The sequence below is a fragment of the Oreochromis aureus genome, linkage group 11 (genome assembly GCF_013358895.1).
Source record: "Oreochromis aureus strain Israel breed Guangdong linkage group 11, ZZ_aureus, whole genome shotgun sequence".
In the NCBI taxonomy this organism is placed as follows: domain Eukaryota; kingdom Metazoa; phylum Chordata; class Actinopteri; order Cichliformes; family Cichlidae; genus Oreochromis; species Oreochromis aureus.
In genome coordinates, this window is record NC_052952.1 from 20,899,018 (window position 1) to 20,919,434 (window position 20,417).

The window sequence follows — 20,417 nt, forward strand, 5'->3', positions numbered from 1 at the left end:
TTCCAGAAACATCACAGTTTCAAAGCTTTTTAACTTTTTTAATTAAGGCACAAGTCATGCTTGTTGTAAGGAATCATGTGATGCAAAGTTCATCATCTACCCGTGTCTGCAAATATGTGCACAGGCTCTAGAAGTCGAAAGGAGCGCGCATACACAGAGCACAGACTGTAGCGCGTGTGCAGTACGTGCGTGCCGTCAAGCCTGCACCCCACCACTCTCGCATCTGTACTGACATTAAAGTGAAGCTGCTTTTGTCTATAAAGACTTTAATGCTGGTGCATTCATTTACAATGCAAACACTTGAATCAAAAGGTGGCTGGCACTAAAAACTAATAGACCCCTGCCAGCCTGTTAGAGTTTAAAAAAACAATCTTGACTTTAAAAAAGCTGAAATGAACAGAAGGCGAGCCAGTAGGCGCATATATCTCCTTTTTGCAGTTAAGTTATTCACTATACAGGTGGAATAAGTGAAGTGGAAACAGGCAAACAAAATGCTTTTGACAGTGTAATGGGACAACTGTCAAAAAATCCCAACGACCAACAGACTGCCGGGGGTAAGCGAACAGAGCGAGAAGGGAGACCATAGAGAGAGAGAGAGGGAGAGAAGGGGGATGTAATCTCCCATCACATTGCAATTCACTAGTGTGACTGTGTTTAAACAGATATGGTGCTGAAAGCCAAGAGTGAAACCAGCATTTTTCTCATTAGCACAACAATGTTGGCTTCCTTTGCACCTAGTTTGCTTCAGTGGGTACAAATGAGATGTTAGCAGCAGTGGAGAGGGAGACCGAGACAAGACAAGCAAGCACAAGCAAATAAAGACAGAAAGACAACAGAGCTTCGGGTAAGCTGATAGAGGAAATCAGGAAATCAGTGCGAGGCAAAGCTAGATATTTTCCCAGTGTTGTGCGCTGGCTCATAACTGCACTGACATGAGTGACAAATGCAAATACATCCATACAGCATGTGCATTTTAGTGTATTATATGAATGGCGGAAGGGGAACCCAGTCTCAGATTCATTCTCAGATTGCTCTAATTACAGTCAACAGAGGAGCACGTCAGTGTGTATTAACCAACTAGACTCTGTGCGTGCTTCTGCGTGTTTGTTTGACATTGAATTAATACCATTAAGGCAACGAAGCATTGACAGAGACCCTAAATAAACACAATAACACACTAACACACTCTATTTTCCAGGAGGCTGAGTTGCAATATATATTCATGAACCCAAAATGCAATGTGGATTCTGCCTAATAACACCACAGAGGAAAGACTGAGTAATATGCGTCTAAACTGAGAGTGCAGACCCGGATTAAAGAGTGGTGATCAATGCTCAACAGTCTCCCACTTTACTCCCCAACCTATATCTGAGTAGAAGTCTTAAGGTGGCTCAGGTCTTTCCTGGTGGAGGACATAAGGCTCATACGCTCGTTGCGTGACCTTGCTGGTCCCGCGATTGTGCTTTGAGTTTCTTTTTTCTTCTTTTGATGTGCGTGTCTATTCAATTTTGCATTTTAAAACACAGACCTTGAGCTGATGTGGACAAATGAGTCGGATTGGCAAGCTTTATTTTAAAGAATTAGAAAATGAATCAAGCTGACTGTTTTGTTTGAGTTTCTGAGCTTTTGCTTTTATGTGCTGACTTTTTTTTTGCAATGAATGAAAATGTAATGAACTCCTTAAACCCATCCAGTGTACTGCTATGAAAAAATGCAATTTCTGATAAAAGGTCATACACTTAAAACTTGTTTTACTGGTGACGGATGAAAAGGAAGCGTGAAAACAGTGTAGTTTGATCTGAAGCTTATGAAGTTTTTATAGGTTTAGTAAGTCTGTCGATCTGCATTTAATACTGTTAGCAAATGTACACTGAAATCTTTCTTTCTCACATTCATCCACTGATTCATTCTTGTAGTTACATTATATTAACACAATGGACAACCAGACTCTCCAGAGAGCAGCTAACAAATTAATCTAATGCACTTTCCCCTTTGAATCTCTTTGTGTAGATCAGATGTGTGTAGCTGAGTGTATTCTGACCAAATGTACAAATGTGTTGTGTACATGTGTGCAAACATGCGTATGATAGCTCACGTAAGTGTTGCTGCTCTCGCAGTGTGAAAGGTGAGGGGGTTAAAGAAGCCAAAGAAGTGCTATGAGTCGTATTGATTGGAAGATACTGGGTGTTGATTATAAGCCCTGTGAAACCAGACAAGGACTTAACGCTCGACTGCAGAAAGATATTGACAGGCGAAAAGCAACCATTCAACTTCTGTTCTTTGAAACTGGCTTTTGAAAGGGTTATTTTGTTTTGTCTTTGCTGAGAAATTACAACAACAGTGCTGATGCTATTTTAGCAAAGGAGTGAGAGAGGAGTGAGTGAGTGAGTGGGACATCTGTGAAACCAGCCTAGTGACTGAGTCTGGACATTCAAGGTTTTTTTTTTAAGACTCTGTTGTTTTAGATGAAGCGGACTAAACTGAGTGGAAATAAAATCAGTGTAAAATCAAACACACAGCTTCTACAAAAGATTTTTCAAGGATCAGGATTTGGGCTTAGTTAGTGAAGAGGTCCTTTCACTTGGTTCCAGTGAAACAAACTCTTAATGCTTCAGCATAACAAGACATTTTGGACAATTTCATGCTCTTAACTTTGTGGGAGCAGTTTGGCGATGGCCCCTTGCTGTTCCAACATGACTGCACAAACCAAGGTCCATGGACATGGATAGACGTTTTTCTTATTTTTTGTTTTGTATGCATGCATGCACACCTGTTCAAATGCTCATTAACATAAACATCAGCCAATCATGTGGCTGCAGCTAAATGCATTTAAGCATGTAAACATGTACTCATAAAAGACAGGCTGAGGTTTAAACTGAACATCATGGGGATAAAAAGGTGATTTATGTGACTTTGAATGGCACGGTTGTTTTTATCACACAGTATTTGAAAAACTGCTGATCTTTTGGGATTTCCCCACATACATTTGTAGGGTTTACAGAAAATGGTTTGAAAAAGAAAACATAGCCAGTTAGCAGCAGTTTGGACAATAGAAGAAAAACATCGTCTGGTCTGATGAGTCTTGATTTCTGCTTTGACATTTGGATGGTAGGGTCATCCGAATGTAACAAACAGCATAAATGTATGGATCCATCCTGCCTTGCTTCAGTGGCTCAGGCTGCTGGTATTGCTGCCGACCATGTCCATCCCTTTATGACCACAGTGTACCCATCTACTGAGGGCTCCTTCCAGGAGGATAATGCACCATGTCAAAAAGCACAAATCTTCACGATACTGGTTTCTGGAACACAGAAAGGAGTTCAATGCACTCAAATGAACTCCACAGTGAATGGATTTTAATCCAATAGAGCCCCTTTGGGATGTGGCAGAACAGGAGATTCACATTGTGGATGTGCATGTGTGATGTTATCATTGTAATATGGAGCAAAATGTGTTTCCAGCACCTTGCTGAGTCTACTCCATGAAGAATTAAGGCAGGTCTGAAGGCAAAAGAGGTCCAACCCAGTATGAAGTGGGTCTGAGTATATATATAAACTCACCGGCCACTTCATTAGTAAGAAGATTTGCTGTGTAAATTCTCCCTATTTCCCGATCTAACTTTGAATTACCCTGTCGAAGTGCTTAAACACTTTTTTGACTGCACTGTGCTAAGTGTAAAGTTTTGTGGAGGGGGATTATGGTGTGGGGCTGTTTTTCAGGGTTTGGGCTTAGTGTATGAAGAGTTCCTTTCACTTAGTTCCAGTAATAGGAACTCTTAATATGTCAGCATTCAAAGACATTTTGGACAATTTCATGCTCCTAACATTGCAGGAACAGTTTGGGGATGACTCATTCTTGTTCCAACATGACTGAGCACCAGAGCACTAAGCAAGGTCCATGAAGACATAGATGAGCGACTTTGGTGTGGAAGAACTTCATTGGCCTGCATAGAGTCCTAACCTCAACCCGATAAAACACCTTTGGGATGAAGTAGAGTGGGAACTGTGAACCGATCAGTGTCTGACCTCACAGAAGAATGGTCAAAAATTCCTACAAACACACCCCTAAACCTTGTGGAAACCCTTTCCAGAAGAGTTTAAGCTGTTGTAGCTTCAAAGGGTAGGCCGACGCCATATTACACCGTATGGCTTAAGAATGGCATGTGAAGGCAAACGTGCGAACACTTTTCATCCATTGTTTCAGTCAATAGGTGAACCAAGAGACGGCACCACAGCCCAGCATCAGATTAATAAGTATTACTTTGAACTGTGAATCATGCTGCCAAACATAAAAACATACAGAGTTGGAAATAGTCATAGCTCCCCTCTTAATCAGGCTGGGAATCTCATACTATTCAAGTTCACCTTGTTCATGCAAAACTAATTTTTGATGGCAACTTTTGTTGTAGCAGGTACCAAACTAGTTTTGTGACTGAAAAGCATGCTTAGTTTTCAAAATATCCCATGCCTATGGATGCACTCTGCACTATTGAAAATCACAACAGCAGTAGCACATACTCACCCAGCCTTGTACGTGTTATAACTACCCCTTACTTTTTATGAAGATCAATATCCATAGTTAGTTTAAATGTTAAATAATTGTCTTCCTATTCAACCATTAAACATTTCAGTCTCAAAAAACTGCATCCAAATATGCACATCGCTCACTATAATAATATAAGCAGTATAAGTAATAATATAAGTAGATTAGGCTAACTGTGTGTGCATGTGTGTGCGTGCCAGTCTGTGTGTGCTTTAGCAGAGGTCAGTGCGAGGTCGTTGCTGCATGCTATATATTGCTAGTCAAGTTGACTGTTCATGGCAGGTCAGAATGACCCTCAGGCCACGGAGAAATGTCCCGGCGCTCCCGAAGGGCTGTTAGCGTGTGTTGTCGTCCGTCATTGTACTCTGAATATTAAACCAACCGTCATGGCAAAGTCAATCTGTGCGTATTACATTTGTGCTCTAATGTCGTGTCTCCAATGATAAGTGTTTCAATTTTCTCTCTACAGAGCTCCATGTACTCTCTGGCCCTGAAGTGTCTGATCAGCCTGTCCACTGTCATCCTGCTGGGGCTCATCATAGCTTACCACGCGCGGGAGGTTCAGGTAAAACATATGTGCATGTGTTGTGCCTCGCTTTACTGATCCAGACAAAAAGATGAAGTTAAAATTTTAAAAATCACACACACATAGCAGACTGTAAAACAACAAGTTGCTATTAAATCTCTGGGTAGGCAATATCTCTTTTGCACCCCTGGACAAAGAAAATCCATGATAACCTTTCTGCGTATTGTAATTCAAATTAAGAGGGAAGCAGACGTCTGCACCTCCCCTGGGCTTTGCTTCCGGGCTTTAGAAAATTTAGCTCATAATGCCAGCCTTTGGTCAACAAAGGGAGTCTGACAAGTGAAGGTTTGTACACCTTAAACCTGCACTTTTTTCTACTGGCCAGCCGGGGGCAACCCCTCAGGTCACAAAAAGAAGCCTGATTTTTTTTGCAACATACAACAAAACAAAACTCCTTTCTTTATTTACAACCCCAGTAAACACATTCTAATGAGTGGCGTCAAGTCTTATTTTGTAATTGAGCTTCCTCAGTTCTCACTCAGATATGTCTTTTACATACAGTCTGAGGTCTCTTCAGGACAGACGGAGTGACTTGTGTAAGATGTTATAAAAACTAAAGAAATCCAAGGATGGAAATAAGATGTGATGCAGTGAGTTAGGCAGAGAGCTGTCAGTTTGGAGACCAGGGGTTGAATCCTTTGTGACGCCAATAGCATATGATGAGCCCATGCTCATCTGGTGGGAGGGGAGAGCTGCATGAAGACGGGTGTCTAGTTTAAAGTTCTTGCATTTCTTTTTCTTTTTCTAGATTTCTACATTTTAGCATCTGGGAAGTTCCTGAAACGGCAGCTATGTTTCTTGTGTTTCTCTTTAGGAGTGGTTTTCTTGTGAGCCTCATCTGTGCTCTGTCCAGATTGTACACATTATGTTATCATCCCTTAGGCCTCTGAGACAAAGGGACCCAGATGTGTGTCGAATCCGGCCAATTAATGGCATTAATGACAGTCTTTGTGGGATCGACAAAACCGTCCGCTTGGCTTTGCGTGAAGTACATACACACCGAATGTTAAATACATATTCAGCCAATTACAGCCCTGTCATTCAATAGCTGCACAAAAAGCACAAATAAATATGCAAACACTCACACACGAGTCACACAAACACAGCCTTACAACCCCTTGTAAGTCTGAAATGATCAATCAGAAAGGCTTTCATGCTTCATGATTTCTGTTTTGCTGTTTGTCATTTTACTAATACAATGGTAGCAAAGTCATTTAGCCGGGGATTTCATCCGAAGCCATTTGCAATCGATGTGCATTGACTATTTATGGGAGCCTTGCGGGAATCAGACCCAATGAGTACCCCCACACCAGCTATTACACCCACCAGCGAAACCACGGAGCAACACTCATCCATCTAACGATGTACTGGTTTAATGCTGTGAATTTTTTTTTATTACATCACAGCTTGGCTGTTGCTGGAAATGTCTATTAAAGTTCTGCTCTGAGGTTCAGGCTCTCCGTTCGCAGATCGATAACTGCACGGTGATTTTTTATTCACTGTCGTACACAGGCACTGGTAGGCTGGTAATTAGTCTTGGACAGTATTAAGAAGCCAGAACAGTGCGTGCAAGTGGTGCGAGTGAATAAACGTGGATGCGGTTTCGCATTCATTGATAAAAGACCCTTCGTTTCTGCTCACAAATTTGTTGTCTCATTCACATACAGAGTCAGTCATCCACCCACACACGCTGTGGCTTCCACACGTGACAGGAACGCTAATACCGACAGAAGAACAGGAGATTGAGAGCGGCTACTGTCAGGCCAACAGAGAGAGATAAAAGGGTGTTCTGTTAATCTACTTCAGGAATAATTCCTTTTGATTAAATGAAGTTAGGAATTTGGGGAAAATACCATCAAGGCATGCTTGGGTGGGAATGCCAGATGGATGGGGGTGGTAATGTTGGGGTTTACCTAAAATCACTTTTCATGGGTGAATGAGAATGGTGATAATTTACACACATTACACAAGCTGACAGACGTTTACATATTTGTTCTTTCTTCCTTTGGATGTTGTTTCTAACACTAACAGTGCTAACACTGTACTTACAAGAATTGCTAAGCCTAGAGACCTGGTTGCCGAGTTCCTGTCAACCAGTGGTTGCTGAAGGTTGCTGGGAATCACAATGAAATTGGTTGCTAAGACCCAGCCACCTGTCATACAGCCTCCCCCCATCCCCGTTGCTAAGTGAAACTGGTCGCAAAGATGTGTATATGGTGGTCTGCTGTAAACCTGCATGCAATTGCTTTGGTTGCTAGGAGACTGATGCAGTCGCCCATAGTTTGTATGGAAGACATCAACTTGTCTGCAAACTTATGCCATATGGGTGACTTGCTCCACCAAGTGAGCTAAACCAGCGCCATCAGATTTCTTAAGTTTCAATATCACTAGCTGGTTAGTTGGCTAGTGTTTGCAGCGTCAACATCTTCCATGCAAACTACAGCCGATAATGGCAGTCTACCTCAAACCAAAGCAATCACAAGGAGGTTTTTAATGCAGCATCATCTTCACAATCAATTTCTCCCAGCAACAGCGAGCAACCACACGCCAACTAGGGGGGAATACATATTTTTGTGATCTCTGAGCAGTCTCTAGCCCTGTGTGACTGAGACCTAAGATCTGGCATTGCTGTTGGATGACTTTAAATAATACAAAAAACAGTTTGGCCAGATTTTCTAAAACATTCCATTAAGAGTCAAACCAAAGTTGAGGAAACCTGAAATAATCGTAACTTTTCCTCAAATGTTTGACCAGAAAATCTGCGTATAGAAACACAACTAAAGCATAGTTAAACTACCTTTTAAATAAAAGAATGTATTCCAGTTTTTTTCTGGTCTAGAAGTAATAATGCTTCCTAGAACAGACCCTTTCTCAGCATTATATCATGTAGAGCTCGTGACGTGCCTGCCTGCTCCTGGTGCCTGGCGAACCAGAGCAGCCACAAAAAATTAAGGATGATTAAATATTGATTGTGTGTATCTCCTGTTTAGAAATGTTACAGTGACTGATGTTGACTACCATTTTGAACCTTAGGGTTTGTTTTGTCTTTCCACTTCTCCATCGACTCAGTCACTCATCCTGCGTTTGCTACAAAGTGAACTTATAGAGAACAAGTGCTGACAGCTGCTGCTACATTATTTACACTCCACTTGATGTAATGCTGCCACATAACTATACAGCAGATATTTATAATTATATCAGTCACATAAACAAACTGCAGAACGCCACTTGTACTTAAGGCCTTAAAGCGCAGCTGTTTTTCGATAAGTACATGTTGTAATTGACATATTTCTCCACAACACAAAGTAAAGATTTATAACACAAACTTCTCTACAGGTAAACTTTATTTACAGAACACTTTCAGTGAACTGTTTCCACCTACACAAACACAGTGGAGACTGCAGCTGTACAAATATATAATAATCTTATAAATTATAAAATTATAAAAATAAAAGCGAATTGAGTACTCATTCAGAGCACTTAAATGCAATAAAGTAACCCTTTTTATTTTAGCTCCATAGTTATAACCCGTGTGCAAATATATCTTTAGCTACTTAACTCATTTTAATAATCATTTTTGAAATCCTGATTCCCAGGAAGAGACGAACCACTGCAATGGTTGAGATGGCTGAGAAGTGTTATACTAACCAGGCACTGATGACCAGTAACAAAATCTTTATTTCACTGCTGCTTTTGTTGTATCTAAGCAGAGACAGATAGACCAAAGGTTTGGAGTGTACACTAAAATAACAGCTCGCTCATTATATAGTGTACTAGCGAACAACTCAAATACAGTCCTGTAATTTGGTAATGTGGCCGTCACATTCATTTTTTAATGTGTTTTAAAACCACAACTGGCCAGTTTGTACTACAGCTGGAGAATTATCAGCTAATCCGATCACTGGCTTACTTGCCTATTTTGCAAGGTGTACTATAATTCACTACAATACTAAATGGGATGTTGATCTTTTTTTCTAGAAAAATAGGCTTAGATAAGAGGTACCTGCTTGAGATACTGAGCAGCTCTCTCTTCAGTGTGCCTTTCGTTAATGTAGAAAATGAGGCCCTTAATTATGGGTGACTTGGATAAAAGTTTCTTTGTACACTCATCACAAATGGTGAAGTTAGCTTTAGAGGGCAAAACGCTTTTTATATGAGACTGTAAACAAGCTTATTTGCACTGTAAAGCTGAACATTTTCACAGTAGATTAGTCAGTGCCATTGAATGGATCTTTTTCCCATAAATTTGTGATTTTTTTTTTCTGTAAACTTGCAGGACTTTTCTAAGACGTAAAACTTTTCAAGTGTTCTCTCATAAATTTTTAGTTCTTTCTTGTAAATTGGCATGGGGTTTATTTGTGGGGTTTACTCCTAAATATGTCTTTGTTTTGTTTTGTTTTCCATACCCAGCCCCTTCATTATTATCATTTTTGTCTTTATTCGACTCTACTATACATTTTAATTTACAGACTGACATTTTGTTTTGTTTTTTGTTTTGTTTTTTCAAAACAAAATGTAATTAAAACAGGAATTAGAATATAAAGTGTGTCATGAGAGTGAGAGGCAGCAGTTTGGTTTTTTGTAGTTTTTTTGTACGCATACAAATGTGTTTAAATGTTGAAATGCATCCACTAAATGCATGCTAGTTATACTGGCTGCTCAAGGCTGCCTGTTTGCTTAGATGCATGTCAACATAAAATGTGCCCGTGTGCCTCTGCCTTTTATTGTTGGATGGCTGAAATACACACACACACACACACACACACACACACACACACACACACACACACACACACACACGAGAAGTAATGCTGTGCAAAATGAAAGGTATTGTTCAATAAAGATCTCATTTTCAGATTATGACACACTCTGCTGGTGCATTTTGTCCAGCATGTAACAGGATATTACAAGTACACACACGTACACACACACACACACACTCATTCATGCACACAATCACCAGCAACATTAAAACTGCCTGTCTAATAGTGGATTGGTACCTGCAGTGATGCCAAAACAGCTGCAGCCCGTCAGAGGACTGGCACAGGACCACTCAGGGTGTACTGTGATATCTGGCACTGGGATGTTGGCAGCTTTTCCTGTGGGTTGCAGGGTGGGGCATTCATTGATCGGGCTTGGTCCTGCTCATCTCCCAGACTGGAGCTACTGGAGAACACCTCGGGCTCTTCTTTAGTAATTTTTGGGGTGTGGTGAGCTGTATTTAGAAACCACTAAGCGTGCGCTTGTGCTAATGTTTAGGTACACTTCAAAGTAACATTCAGATGAATGTCACCATCCAAGGAACATAACAAAGTGATAAGTGTTACTACTCACGTCTTTCATCAGTGGTTTACTGTTATGGCTGATCAGTGTATATATGGTTCAGAGTAGCTGCAGAGTCACTTGAGAGCAGTTTTGGGTTTAACTGGTGGTTATTATTCCACATTCATCCCCCTCACTTTCTTTTACTGCTTTCAGTTCCTTTGTTCCTGTGTAAGTCTTTATTCTGCATTTCTGTTTGCCCCCATTAAGATGTTTCTCTTTGCCTTTCTTTCTTCCTTCTCTCTCCTCCTGCTTTTCCGTCATTATCACATTAGATCTATCTCCCTCCTTCTCTACTGAGCCTCAATTCAATTTTGTTGTTAAGTTACATATCCTCCTTCTCCCAGACAGCTCTCCTCCCTTGTTACACAGCATTCAGCTTCTCACCTATTCACCCTTCTCCTGCTGTACTTTAACACTCATCCACATTTATCTTCCTCTTTTATCTTGCCCCCTTTTCACAGTGTGTTTCGCTGCATCTTTCCTCCCTGCCTTCCTCTTTTGGAAGTTTCTCTCGTCTTCCTCCTCTTTCTGTCTTGTCTAATCTGTCAGGGGACAGCCCAAAGTAATTGTGCTCAGCATGAAACAAGGAAAAACAATCCATCTTGACTACAGTGCAGCTCATCGGTAATCATCACAGATTACAAATATTTCCCCTTATTCGCAGCCATTAAAGGGGGAAAAAAGAGCTCTGACAGTAATAATCTTGTTGGCGAAAAGTGATAATTAATAAAATGAAGCAAGGCCACATTGTCAAACAAATATAATAGGTGATTTAATAGAGACCAGGATCACCTCAGTACTTGAGTCTGTTTTGATTAAGTGGTGATTTTTGTTATAAATATCCTCTACTTGAAATACAGCCGTGCAGAGCACCATATCTTGTAGCTCAAACTGATTGTGATGACTGTAAAAATATAGTTTTAGACCATAATCATTTCTCAGTAGCACTTTATAATGTCACACTATTAAGCATTAGTAAGCTATTAGCAAGCACCTCATATCATTACTCCTCCTTAGTCTTATTAGTAACTTTTGATATGTTTATCCATCTTTTACTGTTACACCATGTACACCTATAACTGCTACTAATGATATAACTGTAAATACTAAGGAGGACTGATGCTAAATAAATGATGAATGAAGCACTTGCTTATACCTTAATAGGGCTTAATAGTTTGACAATAAATGCTACCAATTTGTCTTTTTTTGTTTTTTTGCTTGTACATTGCTTTAAACCTGAGAAAACCTTCGCCAAAGTCATATTACTTAATCGTGGGCATACTCTAAGGTTGCAACCACTAAATACTGTAATTGTAATCATGTGACATTTGTTTCCAAAAATTGGTAATTTCACTAAAATCTGTTCATTGAGATTGGTTAATTCTCTCCAACAACAAAAAGAGGAGTTTATTATTCAGTTCAATTCAATTCAATTCAATTTTATTTATATTGCGCCAAATCACAACAACAGTCACCTCAAGGCACCTATAATAATACATACAGAGAAACACCCAACAATCATGTGACCCCCTATGAGCAAGCACTTTGGCGACAGTGGGAAGGAAAAACTCCCTTTTAACAGGAAGAAACCTCGAGCAGAACCAGGCTCAGGGAGGGGCGGGGCCATCTGCTGCAACCGGTTGGGGTGAGAGAAGAAAACAGGATAAAGACATGCTGTGGAAGAGAGACAGAGATTAATAACAGATATGATTCAATGCAGAGAGGTCTATTAACACATAGTGAGTGAGAAAGGTGACTGGAAAGAAAAAACTCAATGCATCATGGGAATCCCCGGCACCCTACGTCTATTGCAGCACAACTAAGGGAGGATTCAGAGTCACCTGGTCCAGACCTAACTATATGCTTTAGCAAAAAGGAAAGTTTTAACCAAATTCCTCCAAACTTCAATGAACTGAAACAATATTGTAAAGAAGAGTGGGCCAAAACTCCTCCACAACAATGTGAGAGACCGATAGAGTCGTACAGGAAATGATTACATCGAGTTATTTTGCTAAAGGTGGTTCTACAAGCTACTGATTTATGAGGTGCGCTCAGTTTTCACGGTGCTGCACAGAATCCTGCGAAAACTTTCTTTTTTGCATGAATGTATATTGAAACTGGGGGGAAATGAGTAACAGTAACTCAGGAGGCTCAGATTTACACTGGGAGTAACCAGAATGGACAAGATTAGAAACGGGTATGTCAGTGGGATGGCTCAGGTCGAGTTTGATGGGATAGTTAGAGAGCCGAGGCTGAGATGGACATGTGTAGAGGAGGGACAGTGGATATACTGGAAAAAGAATGTTGAAGATGGAGTTTTCAGGCAGGAGGAAAAGATGACGACAACAGAGGAGGTTCATGGATGTAGTGAGGGAGGACACACAGAGGGTGGTGTGACAGAGAATGTAGGGATGGAGATGGAGAAGGAGGCAGATGAACTGCTGTGTCGGCCCCTAAAGGGAGTAACAGGAAGAAGAAGACTGAATGACTTAAGTCGCCTGCTGTTGCTTTGTTAATTGATTCATTATTTCAGTGTTTCGTTCAGCTGGAGCACTGGTTGGCATCTGCGTGCCTGCAGAAATAACATAGGGGTAAGTAGGGGTTCAAGATGAAGTTTTTGCCCTTCAGTGTTAAGTGAAGCAGAAGTGTTTGTGTGTGCGTGTTGTCACATTTGGCTTCACAGTGAAAAGTGACAGTGAAAAGAGACAAGGAGCTGACATGAGAAATGTTTGATTTGTCAGAACATTTTGTGCTCTGTCAGCTGAGCCTCGCTGACATTCCTGGGTTTGCTTCTTTCATTTTTAATTCAGCAAACCGGAATGCTACACTACTGCCCCCCCCCCAAAAAAAGGCAAATACAAACTTTCACAAGATGCTCCTGTTGTAACTTTGATTTTCATTGCTTCACTGTATGTTTAGACGCAGTCAGTGGAGTACAAATTGGCCTGTTCACCAAAACTGCCAAACTGCTAAAACACCCAAATGTTCCAATAACGTTCCAGAATTTTTTCCCAGATTGCTGCTGGGTTTCACAAAAACCTTCTGTCTTATGTTTTCTCGGTTGTTATTACACACTTTATTGAGCTAATGCACCTCAGAAATCCCCTTTTAAACCTTTAATAATAAACAAAGAAGCATCTTAGTCTCATTGTTGCACATAAGAATTATTAGTTTTAGAAGATTTCTAAAACTAATTCATGAATTGTTTTTGCAGCACAGATGGGTTTGAGACCTTCAGTATTAGAGCGTGTGAACTGTATTTGAATGTCTACATTCTGTTTTATTTATTTAAAATTCCAGACAGATGCTGGTTTAATCTTTAACATTAGTAAATTATATTAAGATTTTACTAATTATAGACTTATAGAAGAAACTGCCTTCATTGATAAAACAATACGTGATAAATAAGGCTGTGTTTTTACCCTATATTTCTTTCAGACATTCTTAAAGCATCCACGGTGCTGCATTAATCCGAGTCCCTATGTCACAAAAACCTACAAATTGCTGAAATGTTGATATGATCCTCGAAAAATGTGCAAATCTGTACAGCTGACCAAAACGTTTCCTTCTTTTCTCCTTCTTTTCCTCAGTGAGGAATAATAAAGTCTCTTCTTGTTCTGATAATGTCTCTGCAAAAATCTACACTTCTCAAGTGCTCTTTCAGGTGCTCATTGGTACCTCTTGCCTGATATTTCCAACTCCACTGTATGATTTGCATCAGAGCACAAGAATGGACTGCAAGTGGCCATCAGACCCTGCTGCATGGGGCTTGTTGAAGAAGTTATGACATTTTATCAGAGAGCAGTCTGGAACAAATACTTTGAGCTTCTAATGGAGCAGTTTATTCCTTCCAGTTCCAGTTCAGATGCCTGCTGGGTAGTATTGCATTAACAGCTGTGATGTGTGTTTTTTGTTTTTGTTTTCCTTTTTTGGGTCTTTTTTGTCTTTGTAGTAGTTTTAAGACTTCTTTAGAGGGTTAGTGCACAGATTTAGCTTCTCCTGCATGTGTCAGAAAAGCATGAAACTGTCCATAGGTCATTTTTGCAAATTGTATTATGGCCTATAGTTACATTGTAATGTTAAGTGACCTTCAGTGGATGAGGGAAAAGTGTGCTGGGTACTGAGCAAGTTACCACCCTGGAAATATTTTTCTCTATTTGAACCTACATCATGATGCCTAAATCTGGTCAAAAGTCAAATGTGTGCACACTTTCTGTTCTTTTTGTATTTTGAGCAACACTTACTGTACATGTGTGCTTCAATTACGGGGACGCGGAACATATAAGATTGTTTAGTTCAAATAAACAATCATATATGTTGTTGTATTTCTGTCATTTTGGTTCCAAATGAATCTGTGTGAGGTCTGTTTATTTGCCTGAATTGACGTGATCCCAGTCAGTGGCTACATAAGCATGTACTATCATAACCAGTGTTGCTGTCGTTACTCCAAGAAAAGTCATGTATTACACATTACTTGTTACTTTTTATAAAATGAATGCAGTACATGACTTAATCTCTCACCAGAGAAATTAAATTGTTAGTCATTTTGTTACATTACTTCCTCATTACTCTTTAACATGAATTCAAATGCATTTTCACACAACCACAACAGGAATCCCAATCCTAATCAGGACACATGGTCTGTCTTTAAGTGTATCCATCTGAACACAAAGCAGTTGAAAACCAACCCAAAAAGACTGAAAATGATTTGCACTGTGATTCTACTTTAGAAGCACGAATAGATAGAAATGAGGTCTACAAAGCTGCAATCTGACAGCTCATCACTGCCTTTGTTACCCGTTGAAGATCAAGCTCTGGCTGCTGGGCTGGGGGTCAGTATACACTCAGATTTAACATGGTTCTTCACCAGTTTATGTCAGCATGCTGCCCGTGCAGATGTTTGCAAAGAGTCAAAGCAGTGTTGTTTCTGTCCAGTTTGCACTTTACCATCGCGCACTTGTCTTTACTTGCAATAAAACTAAAAATAATGGGGGGGCGGGGTTCATATATCCACCCGTCACGCAGATAACTGAGGATCTTTTATAACACAAGTAACAACATAATTGTGACTTTAATGTGTTTACTGAATTTAGTATGGTAACTCGTTAAATTACTGAAAAATGTAAAGGTATTATGGTGACTTGTTACAGCCAACACTGGTCATAATATCCTAATTGACTCGTATTAGTCGCCAGTTTCTGAAGACTGTGTGCTGTCAAAAGTTGCTTCTGAGTTCACAGTTTATGTTTGGGAACTTGATATTGTTAAAAAGTAAGCAGGCATAAGGATGAATGATAAATTCAGCAAAATTGGGTAGTATTCAAATTAATTCCTGGGCTTCAAGCAGAATTTTAAGTGGCAGTCGACACCTTCCTGTGCACCCCTGCCTCTTGCGCTTGCTTAAAGGTCCACATTCTGTTTTAAAACACCTGCTCTATTTGGCTAATGAGTAGAAAGATTTTGTTACCTACTGATCTAGGAGAAATATTCCCAAATGAATGTCACTTTTTGAACCAACTCAATTACCAGAGCACTCTCCACTGAGTGAATGCCCATCAAAGGAAAACTTTTACTTTCCGGTTCTGTCACTCTCCATCTTCTCTTTCTTTATCTGCTCACATAGGTCCCTTCTTCCCGAGTTTCCAGAGTTACTCCAGTTGTTCTAACATCTGCTTTTTGGCCTACTGATAGCTGGCAGTTGCTGTTATTTTCCAACTTGATTTTGTGACCAGTGGTAGTTGCAGAACTTAGAAGTGGGGGTTAGAGAGAACCAATCTAGGTGCTGATGGTGTCATTATTTTATAATAACAATCAACATTGTGCAATCATGTGCTGGAAGTAATATTTGACGGGATAGTGCACAGATAATGTGCATTATCATGTCAGTTATTATCCTGTGAGTACAGGATTAGAAATGAGCATATCAGAGGGACGGCTCAGGCTGGAGATTGGAGACAAAGTTATAGACAAAAGGCTGAGCTGGTTTGGACATGGACAGGAAGGATCGTGGATGTATTAAACAAAGGGTGTTAAAGATGGAGCTGCAAGGCAGGAGGAAAAGAGGAAACCCTCAGAGGAGGTGAAAAGGGGTTGGTGTGACAGAGGAGGATGCTTGGAATAGGTGAGGTGGAGGCAGATGATCCGCTGTGGTGACACCCAAAGGAAGCAGCCAAAAGAAGAATCATTTAGTCATTTTCTTGCAAGCATAACAGAAAGCTCAGAGTTGATTGTTCTTGCTGTCTGAAGCACCTGTCTGATTACTGATTACTTTTTGACGATTGAGTTTGACCATGGTTTTGTTTAACTCTAACCAAATACAGTCAGTATACAAAGTATAGAAGATTTTTATCCCAGTGTTGTGGTTATCGAGCTTCAGCATCACCACACACCTTTAACTTAAATTTAAATGATGCATGAGTATGGATAGAAATAACGGAGAATTACTGGAGATTTATGTACAGTAGCATTAGTCTAGCCAGTGATGAATTTTTCAAACCAAAGTTTGCAAGCATCCTTTGGCTGATTCAAAAGATAATGATAGATGATTTCAAAGGCTAAATGTTTGCTTAGAAAAAGAATATTTCAGAAGGTTTCACCTTATCTCAGCTGTGTTTGATGTGGCGTCCAGAGACTTCCATGTATTTGAAGTTCTGTTATCTGATTCACTCTGATAACTCACGAGTTGCCTCTGTTCTTCACACACACACACACATGCATACTTTTACATACCCAGCAACAAGTAAGACACTTCTCTAAAATGAAAGCATTCATTTTAGCTCATAAACTTGAAAGAAATCCAGACGTGAAAGGCAAAAATTGAATTGTTGTTGAAATTAATCAAATAGAAACGCTAAGAGAGTGTGTGAGAAAGGGATGTTTCTCCAGTCCATTAGTGCACTTTAAGCATTACAGAGCTGTACTATTCAGTTACTTTTGGAGAATTTTAGGAGCAGTCCATTGATCAAGAAGACACGAGCTTGGCACTCACAGCTACTCAAATGCAGGCAGGATGGCATTAGGATAATAAAGTGAGCAGCAGCCCTCCAAAAAGGCTGTGTTCTGTTATTAAAAGTGAAGTGCAGCCATAAGATGTCTAATAGTGGGACGGTCATTTCATGATGTCTTACTCTCACTTTTGGCATAATGTACATCTGCCCTTGAAACTACAACCAAGAGGTAAACTACAGCATCCACTTTAGACTCGTAACACGCAGGAAGCATTTTGACCATTTACTTCTAGGAATTGTTAGTTTATCACATGCCATTTGAAGCCTCTGGCCATTGCTCACATCTCAGTTTGTCTTTCGTGTATTTGCGCTGAGGAAATTCCTGGTCTCCAGACAACGCTGCTGGAAACCTCTCCTCACTCTCTCCCACTTACTGTTTTTAGACTGGTGGGAAACGAGGCAGCATCACACATGCACACGTACCTTTCCTAATCTCTCGCACTTTCCAACACTTCCTTTTCACTTTGGTGAACCCTCTCCCCTTCGTTTCCTCTTTCATAGAAACAGCCACAGGGGTGTTCCCTCAGAGCTGCAATCACAGTCAGGGAAAGTGTGTTATCCTCTCTGAATATTCACGTATATCAGGGTGTGTGAATCTATTTTCTGCCTGTTCTAGGGATTTCCATGCTGTAGGACCCAGACATCCCCCCAGAGCTGTGACTGTGTGTAAGAGTATGTGTGCATGCTTTTTAGTGTACGCTCTATCATCATCTCCTTCAGTGATTAGGACTGTCTCTGCCCCAGACTGGGGTTTAGTCTTTTTTCCCTCCCATGGGACATGGAGACTTGAGGCTGATTTGCATGCAACTGTCTCTTTTTTCAGTCTGTGCTGCACTTTACGGGATCGTCTGGATGTGTGCATGTGCACGCGTATGCGCGCTTGTGTGCATGCAAGTGTGCAAAATTGTCCTTGCTTGCTCGCTTGGTAGGGTCTGACCAGTGCTGCATCTGGTTCCGTGATGAGAGACATCTGCAATCGGGGACTTAACCCGATTAGAGAGGTACGATGGCCTGGGGGGAGCAAGAAACGGTTGAGGCATGGTTGGATGGCTGGATAGCTGAGAAGAAAAGATGGAGAGGTCACAAACTGACTCGCGGGTTACAGACGGAGCAGCTGGAGCAGGGAATGCTTTAGGTGGAGAGTGTCCTGTCAGACCTCACACCTTCACCTGTGGAGAAATCTCAGTCTATCTTTGGTGCTGTCATTTTCGCACATTTCTCCTTTTCCTTTTTATCCCCCTTGTCTTTTGCTGTCAGGCTTATTTTTTTCCTCTTCCTTTAACCTCCTTCTGTCCTGTCTGCTTTCCATTATATTCTTTGCCCCTTGCCCTCAGCCTGTAATGGCACAGACTTAAATTTATCTATTTTCTCTTCATCCTCATCATTGTTACCAGGCGCTTTATGTTTTTTTTCCCTCTCTTCCTCTCTTTTTTGTCTCCTGATGGCTTTCATATACACAAACACGTGCACACATGCATACACTTTTCCCACACTCTCTTCCCTCATCCTTTCCCTCTGTCTTGGTCATGTGGGGGCAGTGGCACTCATTCATTCCAATTGACAGATTACTTTCCTAATGGAATTTAATTATTTATCCCTTCCTCATGGCGATTTAGCCAGGAAAAGACCGACAGCAGCAGCAGCAGCAGTGTGCGGGAGGACAGGGCAGAAGGGGAAGGCGAGGAGGGGGGGAGGGGGGAAGGGGAGAGAGAGGAAGGGAGAGGTGCTCATTTCCTCCTGTGGCAAGAAACTGGATCACCTCCGTTTTGATTTGGAGAAATGTCATTCAGCGAGAAAGGGAACAGGAGTGAGGGATGGTGAAAGAAAAATGGAGGCAGAAAAACACCAAGAAACACAAATTCATACAGAGGGAGAAAAGAATGAATGACAGCTGGCTTGTGGGCAAAACGTGTGAGTATGAATGAATATACATACATTTTACTGCATGGATAACACTCATGTGAACACAGAAAACCTGTTTTTATCACACAGGAATTCACGACTTACATCGGATACTTATTCTAAACTTAAACACAACTATGGCTACATAACACAACTCCCAAACATGAGCCATAAACATTAAATCTATTGCTCTAAATGGCTGGTGAGTCCCAATAATGTGACAGTGGGAACAGATTTTTGTCACCTAAATCTGAGGAGTCACACACACACAAAACCATTGCGGGGAACATGGGTGCTAGACAACCTGTCTGTGCTTTCGTGTCTGTACCTCTTCACTCGCTGTCGTACACACCTCAGTCTCTTTTCTTGTGTCTCCTTGTTCCGTCTTCTTGCCTCGTCTCTCCCTTCCATTTCTATCTTTTTGGCTCTCTCTCTCTCTCGCACTGGGGATCCTAATTAAGCTTGGCTGCTCTTTGATGTTGTCGCCTTGGCAACAGTCACCATGACGAGGCTGGGTCTGCACACTCTCTCACCAACTCGCCCAGGCATACACAGATACACACAAGTACAGTGCACACACACACACACACGCACATGCAAATACGCGCACACACACAGACCATTAAAGAATACAGCCAGCGTTTGACCCTCGGTTCAAATGATAGCGTGCAAAATGGCTCAGGTGTGTGCGCAGGCTACATATGTGTGCATCTGTACACATGTAGTCAGCATGTGTGCATACATGTAATAAAAGTAGAACAACATGCAACCGACTGTGCTAGACGACGGTGATGATTAATGTGGAGGTGCATGCGTGTAGGTGGTTGAGAAAGCTTCAGTTCGGCTTCATCACGACAGTGACCAGGTGGCTGTGACACACATACAGCTGTCATGGCCGCTTGCTCTTTCATTTGACCTCTTGTTGTATTTGTTTTGTTTTCCTAAATAAATGTTGGTGTGGGCTAAAAGCCCTTGAGATGAATCATGTGGTAAAGAGCAATTGTTAGCACTGGCTGTTTCTCCAGGCAGTACATCAATTGGTAAACTCAGCTGAC

General features: G+C 40.9%; 1 protein-coding gene across 1 annotated transcript in view; it reads left to right on the forward strand.

The window, feature by feature from the left end:
- kcnn3 (potassium intermediate/small conductance calcium-activated channel, subfamily N, member 3) overlaps positions 1 to 20,417 on the forward strand; it is a 58,025-nt gene that overhangs the window by 10,929 nt on the left and 26,679 nt on the right. Inside the window, 1 exon segment of the mRNA XM_039619226.1 lies at positions 5,012 to 5,107. Within this exon segment, the coding sequence (XP_039475160.1) occupies positions 5,012 to 5,107 (96 nt within the window).